General features: G+C 37.3%; 1 protein-coding gene across 1 annotated transcript in view; it reads left to right on the forward strand.

Moving 5' to 3' along the window:
* Positions 1 to 811: 811 nt before the first annotated feature.
* Positions 812 to 15167, forward strand: part of EYS (eyes shut homolog) — a 65400-nt gene continuing 51044 nt past the window's right edge. The window contains exon 1 of the mRNA XM_058669686.1: positions 812 to 1749. Within this exon, the coding sequence (XP_058525669.1) occupies positions 1005 to 1749 (745 nt within the window). The 5' untranslated portion in view covers positions 812 to 1004. The remainder of the gene's footprint in view (positions 1750 to 15167) is intronic.

Raw genomic sequence — 15167 nt, forward strand, 5'->3', positions numbered from 1 at the left:
TCTCTATTACTATAATTTCTGTCCATTAAGAAATTAAGTTTGGGTCCTGTTACAATGGCTCAACTGTATAATCCACCCCCTTTAAGTGCCGGGATTGCAAGTGGGTGCTAGTTCTTGTCCCAATTGACCCACTTCCCACCCAGCTCCCTGCTTGTGACCTTAGAAAGCAATATAGGGTGGCCCAAAACATTGGGAATTTAAACTGATCTGGGTGACCCAGAGGAGGTCCCTTGCTCTTGGCGTTAGATTGGCTCACCTCTGGGCATTGCAGTCAGTTGGAGAGTGAACCAGTGGATGGAAGATATTTTCCTTTTTTTGTCCTGTCTGTAGGACTGCCTTTCCAATAAATAAATAAATAAATAAATAAATAAATCTTTAAAAAGGATATTTGGTTTGGCATGAAACCCCAACTTAACCATATCCTACAATGACATAGTTTAACACTTGTACTTGACAGAAGATGAGACCATACCAAAAAGAAGATTATTGTTTGTTGATATTTCACTTATATTAAAGCTTTGTGTAAAGAGAATGACAAGAGACTGCAGTAAGTTGTTGACTTACCATGTTATGGGATAAAAACTATTGATGAGAGGGTGATTATGCTAAGATGGGTCAGATCAACAAATCTAGGCTTATTTTTCTTGTATATTTTTCCCATTGTAAGTCCTCAGCTGTTGATAACCTTCTTGTTAAAGGGTTAATACTATAGTCTGTTGTCAGAAAAGATTTATGTTTTCTATTTCATTGAAGAGTTTAGGAAAAGCTTAACTGACTGTATATTTTTCTGTTTAAAGGATTATTTGAACCATGAAGATCCATTATTGATCAGATCCCACTTTCATCATAGTTACTTGCATTTTGGGAATAGAAAATTTCCAAGCTCCCAAGAGTCGCTGAACAACAAAAACTGCTTGGACATATTCAGTAATAATCGAAACATGGTTTAGTAGTGATTCTTGAAGACACATTAATGATAGACTGTAAAATAAAATTTCTCCAAAATGACTAACAAATCAATGTTGGTTCTAAATCTGTTGGTTCTTTACATCTCCTCTGTAAACGGGGAAGCAACATGCAAACCTCAATTGGTTCAAGAATGGCATCCACAGCCTGCATCATATATCATAAATTGGACACTAAGAGAAAATATCTGCGTGGACTTCTATGAAGACTGCTGGGGTTTGGACATGAACACTAAAACAAATATGTTAGACAATAAAGTTGTACCCCAGATATGTCCTTTGCAAATTCAATCAGGGGACATCCTAGTGATTTCTACTGAACCATCTCTTTTGGAATTAAATTTGATGAATGTTTCTGAAGCATCGTTCATCAATTGTCAACAAAATATCACAAATGAAGATCAATTACTTTTCGGTTGCAAACTAAAAGGCATGTACACAGTTAATTCTCGGTGGCTGGATATTGGAACTCATTATTTTATCTCAGTAGTGACAAGTGGTCCATCACTGTGTCAGATGGGACTTCGACTAAATGTGACAGTAAAACAACAGTTTTGCCAAGAGTCCCTAGACCTAGAATTTTGTTCTGGGCATGGTAAATGTCTTAGTGAAATTTGGAGCAAGTCATATAGCTGCCATTGTCAACCTCCATATTCTGGGAAATACTGTGAGAAACTTGATGCATGTTGTTGTAAACCATGTAAAATTAATGAAAATTGCAATGATACAAGAGGAACATTGACTAAACAAGGCTGTGAATGCATGTTCCATTTAACATTTACAGGTAAGGTTTTACAGGTAAATGAAAAAAAGGAACTCACAATTTTACTAACATATGTAAACAAATACATGAAGTTTTGCTTTCCAAAAAGCTAGCTATATTTTTTTTAACTTTATGTGTGATCATTTGCATAACATGTAAGTCCCTGCTTGGCATACTCATCCTGTGTCAATCCGAATCTCTTCTGATTCAGCTTCTTGCTAATGTCAACCTAGGATTCAGAGGAAAGGTCAAATACCTGGAACCCTATCAGCTACATGGAAAAACCGGTGGAGTCCAGATTCCTGACATCAGTCCAACACAGCTGAGGCTATTAACAGACATTTGAGGAGTGAACCAATAAATGAAAACTTTTTTCTGTCCCTCTGTTTTTCAAATGAAATCCTTAAAAATAAGCAAAAAAATCTAGATTTCATAGATTGAGCTAAGTTTACATTCTTGATGTGTTGAAATCCCCTTGAGCATTCCCTGAAATAGTTTTTTTACATGTTAATCAGATCTCTTAGAAGATGCATGCTTCAGGCTGGTGTGCCATTTTCACATCTTTCTCAGCATTTACTTTTTAATATGTCATACATTCAAAAGATTATAAGATCATTATAGCTATTTGTAAACATTGAATGGCATTTTCAAGCTTGTGATATTGGGTAAAAATCTCTGGGTAATAATGTGTAAATGAAGTATGCATATGAGTTGAGAAAGTTAAAAATTTTATGACTGGGGAGATAGCATTAAAGCTGCTTGGTCAGTTAGACAGGTAAAGGTAATTGTGACCTGAGAAGAATTTTACTTATAGGTGATGGCGCAGTATTACCAATGGACACTAGTAGAAAAAATTAGAAATATAATACTATAATTAAAAGGCAGTTAAGATAATTGATGGACAATGAAGAGGAAACAAAGTAAGACAAGTTGGTATTGAAGCCAGAATAATAGTTATCAAAAAGCACTGTAAATTCATGCTGATGCTAATTTCCAAGTATCTCTGAGTGCTGCTGTGCTGAAGACAAAATCTTTACAGAAGTAATAAAGGTTTAAAAATGTCCATAGTGTGGATCCTAACTCAATATGACTTGTATCTTATGATCAGATATATCTTCTGATAAGATATTTTCTATTACCTATGGCTGCAGTGAGAGCTAAAGGAAATATATATTGTGCAAACTAACTATAAAACTCATTAAGTCAGAAATAGTTTGTCACCTATTGAACATTCACGTGTTAATATAGCTTTTTTATTTGGAGAGCATTTTATGACACAATCATATTTTCATTACATTGTGTCACACTTAGAGTTTTGTCTTACTGGAGCAAATATTAAAAATTAAATGAATCTGAAGCTCACAAATTATAAAGTAGTACTAAAATTAAGATCTCAATTAAATGGGAGAGCAAAAATATTATTATGAAAATGTCATTGTTTTCTAATAATATTTGTCTACTTCTACTTGGAAGTTTCTGCAAGGCATATTCATCTATTAAGGGTATTATAAAATTAATATGTATATAAAAATAAATATGCTGCACAGAGCTATGATATAAAATATAGTGAGATTTAGAGAACCTGACATTTCAGGAGAATACTAATATACTAAGAAGTATACTAATCTTCCATAATGACAGATTAAATACTAAAATTATGAAAACAGACTAAAGGTCAAATATCAATAATCAGAAAGGATTTAGCTTTATTAGACTATGTATTTAGAATAAAAATACTTATGGAAAGTAGCAAAATTAATTTGTTACTTTAATATCATATGATAGTTTCATAGTTAACACTGTACTCAAAGTTTGGTTATTCATAATTAAAGTACTGGGGAAATAAATGGTCAAAATTAACTTCACATTCAATGTAAATACATTTTTTATCTTATGGAAACTGATTTAATTTCATGTTGATAGGCAGAAATCGTTCAGAAATAATTGGCCAATGTCAACCACACATCTGTTTCCATGGAAACTGCACCAATATTACTGAAATGAGTTTCATTTGTGAATATGATGAACAGATTTCAGGTAAAATATGCTTGATATAATTTTTAATATTTTTCTTATTTATTTTAAAGTAAATTAGGAATGCTTTAATTTACTATTGAGTTTCAAGATTATATGCTGTGACTCCTTATGGAAGAATTTAATGATTTAGTTCTGTTAATGCAATCAAATTATTACACTGCAAAATATTCTGCAAAATACATTTCAACACCTATTTAGACATTTTTTCACCATGATAAAATTTTTTCTGAAGTAGTCGCATATTTTTAGAAATAGTGTACACTGTTTACACATAATTTATGTAATTATGCCCACATTGGACTTTAGATAACATATCAATAAACAGTTTCAAAAAACTTTATTCCCTCTCAAATGAGTTGAATTTGCTGAAATGAAACCCCTGTTTAAATCAAGATTTCTCTTAAGAATTGGTCAAATGGTTAATCAATGAAAGGTTTTGTCATACCATTCCAATCTTGTCCATTATCTGTTTTTCGTTTTCTTGTTTCTTGGAAATACAGCTTGCTCTCAATTTAATTCTCCTTTTTCAAAAATGTGTGTTGGAAATGGTATTTCAGCTGCATATAGACACCTAATTTTTTTATTTTGTACAAGTGAAAGTGTCTCGTTATCAAGTTCCAGAGAATGGGAGAGTTTCTGAAAGCTTTTCTTATATCCCTTCCCACCTGGCTTGCAAAATATTTGAATTTTGGTGTGTAGTTCACTGGTTATTTTTCCAAGATAAAAAAATTTTGGTTCTTATAAAGCAGAGAGAAAGAATGAACTCTTTTTCAAATAAAAGTTTTAAAAATATTTTTTATTATTAATATGTTCAATATATTTGGGTTCAATTGTTAAATGAAAGCTGTTTTCTAATGTCATATCAAAGCATGCATGCAAATGATGGTTGAGATGTTTATCTTCTAAGCCACTAACTACATTTTTAAACAAAAGTAACAGCTAAAAACAGTTATAACTTTAATATTTGAAATATTTATTTATCCAGTTATACCTAATATCATTCAATGAGAAGGCATAATTTAGCTCTACTAATTATTTCTTTTGACTAAAGTTTTTCGTTATTTTAATCGACATTTAACATTCAATGTGATTTGTGGTTATGATTCTAAGATGATGATATACGTTTCTTTCCTAAATTTCTTCTCTCCTCACTTTCTGCTTTCTTCACTTCAACTTTTGAGATAACATATTTTAGATATACATCATATAAATGGTTTAACACTTCACAGAATAATATTAACATGTAAAGGCAAAATTGCTTTGCGTGTATACAGACAACAGCTATAAACGATGATGGAGGAAAAATTTTCATTTCATGCCTATACAGTAAATCCTAAAGAAATCACAGATTATTAAAACTATAATAGAATAAACTTTTTAATCATTACTTTATCAGGTCACGCTGTTTTTTGTAAACTGCCTGTGGCACTTACATCTTCCAAGATTCCTTAATGTTTTCAAAAATATTATGCTTTCTGTAAATAAAGGTATTTTAAATTCCATATAGAAGTATGCACAAGCTTGTATTTGATTATCATATTATACTGGCACTATTGCATTTTCTTAAAAAAAAAATCTACTGATTCACTCTTCAAATAGTTGCAAAGGCTGAAGCTGGGCTGGCCTGAAGTCTGGTGCCAGAAGCTTCTTCCAGATCTCTAGCAAGGATATACTCCCCAGCACTTCGGCCATCTTCCACTACTCACCCAGGCACATAAACTATCTAGCAGTTAGGGAAAAATGAAGAAGTTGAGAATTGAACCAATGACCATATAGGATGAGGTCTCACAGTTACCCACAATGCCACATCAAAATGCATTCCCAGTTTTCTTAAGAGAAAATTATAGCAATATTTCACCTGTAGAAAATTAACTATACATTTTACACAAAACTGCTTTATCAAGTGAAGGGTCATTTCTGTCACAATTTCTGCAGTAGATTTAAGCAGAGTTTAATGACATATTTTCTCAAATGCCTTTTGTACACCTATTAAAGTAACCTTATTGTGTTTCTTCATTGGAGATTTGCGTGTTTGAACCATGGAATCCAGCCTTGCATCCTAGGGATAAATTTCAACTGGACAAGATACATTACAGCTTTCATATGCTTCTATACTTAGTTGTTTTGCTGTATTTTGCTGTAAATGTTTACCTATATTCAGTTTGAATATTTCATAGTTTTCCAGATGTTTTAAAAAGTGAGAAGTAATTTTTATAATGAGTTTTGCTTTTGTAAAAGATTCTGCAAATTTTCTTGTATAAATGTTCAATGTCATTTTAGTGGGCTAAGGAGTTAATTAACTCTTGTTAAGCTGAGCGCTCAGGAATTGGGCTTGCGGCCATAGCACCTATCTAATCAGACTCATTGGCACCCTATTGTTCTGTTTTAATGGGCTTGGGGAAAGAGTATATACGGGGTAATAAAGAGAGGCTAGAGAGAGACTTCTCCCACCATCATTGGTCTCCGTGTGTCGGTGCTTGACCCCCGGGTCTTCGCCCTGCCCACGTTACCGGCTCAGCTGGCTGCGACAGATGGTGCTTATCGTGGGGCACAGCACGAAGGACATGTGAGGGACCCCTGGAACTATGAAGGCAAATTTAGAATTTAGGAATTTTGCAGGGGTATAACTGATTTAATCCCCAGACCCTCTCCCTGTGCTAGGGCACTAGGGACAATCTGAGGGACCCCTGGAATTCTGGAGGGGCATAAATAATTTCATCCCCCAGACCTTCTCCCCGTTCAGGGGCACGAGGGACAATCTGAGGGACCCCAGAAATCCGGAGGCAGGTTTAGGATTTAACTCTGGAGGGGCATAAATAATTTCATCCCCAGACCTTCTCCCCGTCTTGGGGCACGAGGGGACAATCTGAGGGACCACGGAAATCTGGAGGTAGGTTTAAAAATTTTTGCAGGGGCATAAGTAAAATTTATCACGGGGCAAGAACTCTCTAAAATGCAGGTAATTAAGGGAATCCGAAATCTGCTCCAGTCACAAGGCACCGACACTAAGCTTAAGGCCTCGCTGAGTTTCTTTGAAACTGTCTGTGATGTATTCCCATGGTTTGCTCTCATTGTAGTCACCTTTTTTCTCTGGCGTTTGCTAAATATTACTTTGTCATCCCGTCAAGCAGTGGTGCAACCCCGCTGTAAAAAATTGTCTGTTAGAGGTAGGAGAGAGCTGCAAACCAGAGTAAAAAAGGAGAAGGAACCCCAGACAAGACAAAGTCTGGAGAAAGTGCGCGAAGAAGATTTGCAGTCCTCTTCTGAGGAGGATGAGGAGGATAAGGATGGAAGTGAGTTTGTCGAGGATCCTCCACCTGTAGAGCGTGTGCCAAGCAAAAATCTCTCTTGGACAGGCACAGAGCCCTCTGCGCCACCTGAGCCATTGGTGCCATCATATCTGAGCACAGTTGTAAAAGATTTACAGGAGCAACTTCAGCGCCTCTCCCTTCAGTTGAGACAGGAACAGAGTGGATGCACTGTTGGGGCCTGCACTGGACCCCTGCTTTCAGCTTCTCTTTCAGCTGTGGAATGTGTGGTACAGTGAGCACAGGAGCAGGGAGATCCCAAGGCAGCTGCCCTTGCTAGGCGCTTTGCCTTCCCAGTAGTTGAGGTAGAGGATCAGCTGGGGCAGAGAATTAGCACCTGGCACTGTCCTTTGAGGACATAAAGAGTCTGAGGGATGCTGTTGTCACGTATGGCCCGTTGGCCCCCTTTACTGTTTCCATGATTGAAGCCTTGGCACGTACCAGTTTGACCCCGGCTGATTGGAAACAGCTCTGTAGGACCATTCTGGATGGGGGCGATTTTCTAATGTGGAAATCTGAGTTCTATGAGCTTTGCCTTGACACAGCACATCAAAATGCTCAGGCAGGCCTTCCTGAGAGAAATCATGATATGTTGATAGGAGAGGGGAATTTTGCTAATGTACAGGATCAACTTAATTATGACCCAGGGGCTTACACATAGACTGCTGCTGCTGCTGCGGTAAGGGCCTGAAAGTCTTTGTCACCAAAGGGCTCGCTACATGTACATCTCTCTAAAATTGTCCAAGGCCTGAACGAGCCCTACCAGGCATTTGTAGATCGCCTACTGGTAACTGCAGGTAGGGTATTTGGTGATGCAGATCAAGCCATGCCTTTCATAAAGCAACTAGCATATGAAAATGCCAAGAAATGGTGCCAGGAGGCAATTATACCTTGGAAGCATAAGCCCCTTAACGCTTATCTTAAACTTTGTAAGGACATCGGGGAAGGACAGATAATGGGTGCAGCCATTGCAGAGGTGTTGTGTGGTGGCACAACCATAGGCTTGAGGGCCCACCCGAAACCAGGATGTTTCAAATGTGGCCGGCTAGGGCATATGCGCTGGAACTGCCCACTCCAGGGTTGTGCACAGGCTCCTGTTAAAATGGACAGGCAGCCCCCAGGAGTTTGTCCCCGATGCCAACGTGGGAAACATTGGGCAAATGAATGCAGGTCCAAGAAAGACATCTCCAGGCAGCCGTCTGTGCTGGGAAACGGGAGCAGGGGCCAGCCTCGGGCCCCACAAGCACCAATGTATGGGGCAGTGATTCAGTTTGTCCCTCAGGGACAGAGGCCATTCATGACCTTGTCCGAGGGAACCCAGGCAGTGGAGGATGGCACCTCCACACCACCTCCTACATCGTATTGACACTCCAAATGGGGTTACAGGCTATTCCCACCGGAATTTATGGGCCACTACCCGCTGACACTGTAGGGCTTCTGCTGGGACGAAGCAGCACAGCCTTGAAAGGAGTTCACATTACCCCAGGAGTGATTGATGCAGACTGTACAGGGGAAATTAAAGTTTTAGCCAATATGTCAGCAGCCACCACCACCAGCTACCGTGGTGACAATGAACAAGCTTGCAGAACTGACTGCCTAACTGTAAAACAACTGAACTTTATCTATGAACATGAGTGGGTGGGCATGCGTACGCTGTAACTGTGGGTTTATTTGTTGGCAAAGGAACAGCAGAGGTTGTGAGATTTGGTCTAGGCCGCTGGTACCCCATCTTATGCCTTTTTGTGTGTATCACCTATGCAATTGCAAAATGTTTCCCAAGCTTGGGGACTGCTGTCTGCTCATTGCTACTGAGCTAAAGTTACTCCTAAGGTCATGACCTCTTGTCCCCCATTGTGCATTTTATGTATGTTTCATCTATGTAGTGCTTTGTTTTCCCAAGCCCGAGAACTGCTGTTTGCTCATTGCTACCGAGCTGAAAACACTCCTAGCCATGGAACAGGGTTACCAGCCTCCCCAAGTATGGTTTGTGCAGCTGCAGCAGACAATGCGTTGAATGGCAGCCAGTGACGGGTAAGATGGACCGGGCACTGACCAACCTAAAACAGGGGCTCTGTCATGCTATGGAGATTCAGGATGACGGGTAAGGCTGATAACCTGAGAGTCCACGACCTAAGACAGGCGCATTCGTCTGCTTTAAAACAAAAGGCGGGACCTGTAGTGGGCTAAGGAGTTAATTAACTCTCATTAAGCTGAGCACTCAGGAATTGGGCTTGGGGCCATAGCACCTATCTAATCAGACTCATTGGTGCCCTATTGTTCTGTTTTAATGGGCTTGGGGAAAGAGTATATACGGGGTAATAAAGAGAGGCTAGAGAGAGACTTCTCCCACCATCACTGGTCTCCGTTTGTGGTACTTGACCCCCGGAACTTTGCCATGCCCACGTTGCCGGCTCAGCTGGCTGCGACAGTCACTCATTAGAATACCCATTCTATTATGATAGTGATTATTGGGAAGCTTTAGAATTATGCCATATTTTGGAGGTTGTGATTTTCAAGGAGTTTTGTTCCTCAGACTAACATTTTTTATTGCACTTTTGCTATGATATTCATAATATTCTTTAATTGCTCATCTAATTTTTGCAGGATATGAGTTATACTCATTTAATTCATGCTGTGATAATTTGTGTTCTCTCGTTTTTTAAATTTTTATAGGAGAAATCTTTAACCTGTCATTTTTGCTTAGTTGATTTCTCTAGGGTTTCTGATTTTTTCCCTCCAAATTATTAGTATCTCTTTTCTACTTATATTTGGATAAATTTAATAATGTTTTTTGCTTTATATTGGAATAATTTTTGTTAGTTTTTGGTTTTCCTTTTTCATAAAAGTCAGCATTTACATTATTAACGCTTATGGATATTATCTGCTCTGACTTAATAGTTTCTGTTTTTATGTTGGCAATACTCTAGCTAGCAGAAATTTTTCTTGTGCTTCTATTTACAGATTATTAAATTTCTCTAATTCATAAAGTAATATTTTATATAAATTCTGAGAATTTAGAGTCATTATTATTCAAGTAATTGTTATTATCAAAATTTCACTGTTTCCCTTCTACAGTTATAGTTATACTAGGGTCATTATCTTCCATCTATAACTGAGTGCATATTTTTCCAATATGTTTCACAGATTAAATAATTTCTATTGACATATTTCATGAGTAACTTATATTAACTGGTTCTGCCTGCTTTTTTACTCTTCAACAACTTTGAATATGTCTTTGCTTATATTTCTTACAAAGCTTTTATGGTTTTCTTTGAGATTTTATTTCAGAAAACAGTGGCAACTATAAAAGAATTGTAAATGTCAATGTGGCTTTCTCCTATGCTGTGCTCTTTTTTATCTTCAGATCTTCTTGTTAATTTGGTTGCCACTGGAAATTCTTGAGTGAATCTAAACAACAGTGTTCAAGCAGAAACATGTAGTTTTGGACATTTAACTTAAATGTAAAATATTTATTTTAAGTGATTTCGACTTTATTATGGTAATTCTGCAAAAAAGTGAAACTCACCAATTTAAATGAGAAATTTTGAATAATTGGTGTCCCATCCAGAGTGTGGTCTTTAGGGAAATGGAATTGAGTAACTAAAAAAATTAAAATTTTATACATTTTTCCCAACTTAATTTTCCAAGGCACTTTGATGGAGTTGGTTTACTTTTCAATAGCTATGATTATTTTCTCTTTGCTCTTGTTATATAGCACAGCAAAGAATGGAAAATTATGTAAATTTAGCCAAGAAACTCTGGCATTTTTTTTGTTTATTTTTATTACAAAGTCAGATATACAGAGAGGAGGCGAGGCAGAGAGGAAGATCTTCCGTCCGATGATTCACTCCCCAAGTGAGCACAATGAGCCGGCGCTGTGCCTATCTGAAGCCGGGAACCTGGAACCTCTTCCAGGTCTCCCACATGGGTGCAGGGTCCCAAGGCATTGGGCTGTTCTCGACTGCTTTCCCAGGCCACAAGCAGGGAGCTGGATGGGAAGTGGAGATTCCTGGATTAGAACCAGCGCCCGTATGGGATCCCGGGGCATTCAAGGCGAGGACTTTTAGCTGCGAGGCCACGCCGCCAGGCCCCGAAACTCTGGTATTGTGTACATATTTTAATTGTTTTGTAAAGACTTGTTTATTTTCATTTGAAAGGTAGTTTTCACAGAGAAACAGAGGTCTTCCTTCTACACATTCACTCTCGAAAGGGCCACAACACCCGGAACACTGGTAGCTTCTCCCCATCTGCCACCTGAGTGGTGGGGCCTAAGAGCTTGTGCCATCCTCCTTTGCTTTCTCCTGCTAGGAACAGATGAACTAGATGGGAAAAGGAGCAGCCATGATACAAACCAGTGCCCATATGGGATTGTGGCATCAACAGGTGGAGGATTTGCTTGCTCTACCTCTACACTGACTCCAATTTTAATTCTTTAATATTCAGTTGATCCACTTGCTCTATGAGAGACATAAAGCATGCTTTGCCTTCTAGCTCAGTGGAATGAATAAAGTAATACAGCACAGGATAGACATGATTAGTAACATTGCCTTTGGAATTAGACTTGTATTCCAACATCATTTCCACAACTCTCAGTATCTTTACTACTCCTAGGCTATTTGACTTTTAAAATATTATTTCAGCATTCAGCAAAAAATTCCTCAATTGGCTAATCCAACATCTCCAAGTGCCAGCATCCAATATGGAAGCAGCAGTCCTAGTTTCTCCACTTCCCATCCAGCTTCCTGCTGGTGGCCTGGAAAAACAATGGAGGATGACATAGGAACTTGGAACCCTGCATCCAAGTAGGAGACATGGATGAGGCTCCTGGCACCTGGCTTTGGACTGGCTCTGCACTGGCTGTTATGGACATTGGGGAGTGAATTGGCAAATGAAAGATCTTTCTCTTTCTCTCTTTCTCTCTGTAAATCTACTTTTATAAAAAAAATTTAAAAATCTTTAAGAATATATTATTTAGGCTATTTAATTTTTAAACTCCCTTATCTTTAAGTTGTGAGAGTTTTCAATATTCACTTAATAGTTTTTTTCTGGGTATTAAATTAAATAAACCATGGAAAATGCTTGGTAAAAATCACAGACATTCATAGTAATAGTAATGTTTCAATTAAATTTAGCTCTTGTTACTTTTGCTATTGAATGCTATAACATTTTCTTATTTAATATTTACATCTTCAATTTGCTGACATACTTAATGCAGCATCTTTTTAAAAAACTTACATTATGTGAACATGTAAATATCTTGGAACACATTTCTGAATTTTTCTCAACATTTTCCTGAAATAACCATCCTTTCTAATGGAATAGTTCTAGTGATTCTGCTGAGAAATTAAACACATTCTCATCTATTGCTGATACATCTTTTATAGAGTGAAGTCTTCTTTTCTTTCCTTTGGTTCTATTGATTTAAAAAATCCCTGTTAACAAAATTCATAATCTAACTAAAGGTCTAGCCCCATTTTATAGCACATAGACATTATGGAGTAGATATTTCTTAGCAAACAGAATAGGAGATATTTAGAATATTTTTAAATGGATTTCAGACATTCCCACCCCTGGCAAAATCTGGAATCACAGGACTATATTGGATTATTATGCACTCTTATTATCATATATAGAAAGAAATGAATCCCAGATTTCTTTCTATATTTTATTTGAACTTCAGTCCTTGGAAGCAATATTGAAAGAAACATGTCATTTCTTTGAAATGAATTCTATGGTTATGCTACAGATGGCCATATGGAAATTTGAACGCCTGCTTATTTTTGACTTACAGTATGCTCAGTTTTAATATTAACTGTGAAAATTACAGGGCTGCTTTCTTTGTCTTTAAATTAAGGGAAAAAAGTGCAATCACTATTTATAACCTTGTAATATTGGATGCACCATGCTTTCCCTGGTAGAATGTTGAGTTGATTATCATCTATGACAGATGTTCCATACATTGATGTAATTTTGCCTAGATAATTGTGACAATTTTCCAATTCCTAATTTTTGGTTTCAGTGGTTTAATATCTTTTAATGATAGCATGTAAATGACTCATGCTTTTCTTGTATTAATTACTTTCTGATGGTAAAATAGAAGTCTTATAGTGAGTTCTTGATTTCTGTTGGGGTTTGCATATTTCACTCTTTGTTCAACTAAGCAGATGTGACAATTTTCAGAATTCTATCTAGAAACATCTCTCTAATTACTCTATCTGGGACTTTAAGGTTTGTTTTATGATGAAATGCCATGAATTTACATTTTTAGGTGCAGGAACATTCTGAACATATGGCTTAAACTTTTATTCAGTACAGAAACTTGAAAATGAATATGTAGAAAGTTGAGCTTAAAAAATACCACACCTTAATCCTATATCCAAATCCAAATCCTTAATCCAAATCAGTAGCTTTGTTATTACTTTTTTGCTAATGATCCTATGTTATCATGTTGTCAGATACTGTCTATGAAAGTAAAACATGTAAATTACTATAATGCCATATCCTTTTCAGTAGCTAGTGTTTACAATTGATTTCTTCAATATTCTGGTTTGAATGAGGCAGCCCAGTGTGATAGCCTAGGGCTAAAGCCTCACCTTGCATGCGCTGGGTTCCTGTGCATAAGGGTGCATGTTGGTATCCTAGCTGCTTCTGAGAATGCAGTAGAGGATGGCCCCAAGGCCTTGGGATCTTTTTTTTTTTTTTTCTTTTGGTAAATTTTGTCTTATTTTTCTTGGAAAGTTATATATGCAGAGAGGAGGAGACAGAGAAGACGATCTTCCATCCATTGATTCACTCCCAAGCAGCTGCAACGGCCAGAATTGCACCAATCTGAAGCCAGGATCCTGGAGCCTCTTCTAGGTCTCTCAACTGGGTGTAGGGTCCCAAGTCTTTGGGCCATCCTCGACTGCTTTCCCAGGCCATAGACCAGGAGCTGGATGGGAAGCGGGACTGCTGGAATTAGAACCGGCACCCATGTGTTATCCTGGCACATGCAAGAGGAGGACTTTAGCAGCTACCGTGCTGGTCCCAACCTTTTTTTTTTTTTCCCTTTTTTTTTTTTAATTTTCCAATATTTATTTATTTTCAGTGGAGGGGCAGTTTTTTTTAGTGGGAACTGAGACAGTGAAAAAGCTCTTTCATTCACTGATTCACTTCCCAAATGGCAGCAGTGGCTGTAGCTGAGCCTATCCCCTCAGGAGCCGGGGCCTTCTCCCAGTCTGTGATGCAGGTGCAGAGACCAGAGGTTTTGGGCTGTGCCTCATTGTTTTCCCAGTAGCTGGGACAGCAACTGGAGTTCATTGGGATGCTGGAGCCTGAAGATGGAGGATTAGCCAATTGGACCATTGTGGTGATCTTCCAAATTTGCAACTTTTACAGCCTACTTTATCTTGACCAAATGCATGTAAATAACCCAATCTATTTCATATATTATGTTGCTGCAGAGTTTGTGTAGTATATTGTGTAGCTTTATAAGTGTAATACATAAACATTTTTTGATTAAAGATAAACATTCTGTGATAGTTTGGTGGAAGTTTCATGAATCATAAAAAGTAACTTCAACAATAATGTGAAATGGTTTAGTAAGTTAAAAATATGTTATTATAAGATAAACTGAGGAAAGAGATACTATTTTTTCTATCATTTATATATTAGATTTTCCTATCTCTATTTATTGTCTATGACAGATCACCTTTGAAAACAAGCATGTGCTTACGCTCCTATCTCTGAAGGCATTCTTTTCACAGTTTATTATATTTTCAAAATAAAATAGCTTGCATTGTTGTAGGTAAGTTCTTCATCTGGTATGTAAAGTTCCTAGAATCCCATGATGTCAGATAGTTAGCAAGCAATTTCTCTTGTAATAAGGGAATCCTCATATTTTTACCTCTAACAAAGTTATTCCTTAACTCATTGCTCTTAATAACAATATACCTGTATTTTGAACAATTTAAGGTGACCTGATTTTAGCTGGTTGTCAGGCACTGCTTTATTCTGCTTTATTCAATGGTTTCTCCTTTCGATAGATAAAATGCAAGTAAGTGTATATATTTGCAGCTTATATTAACTCTAAGGGTACATTACCCAATCATTAAA

Source organism: Ochotona princeps, chromosome 1, assembly GCF_030435755.1.
Source record: "Ochotona princeps isolate mOchPri1 chromosome 1, mOchPri1.hap1, whole genome shotgun sequence".
In the NCBI taxonomy this organism is placed as follows: Eukaryota; Metazoa; Chordata; class Mammalia; order Lagomorpha; family Ochotonidae; genus Ochotona; species Ochotona princeps.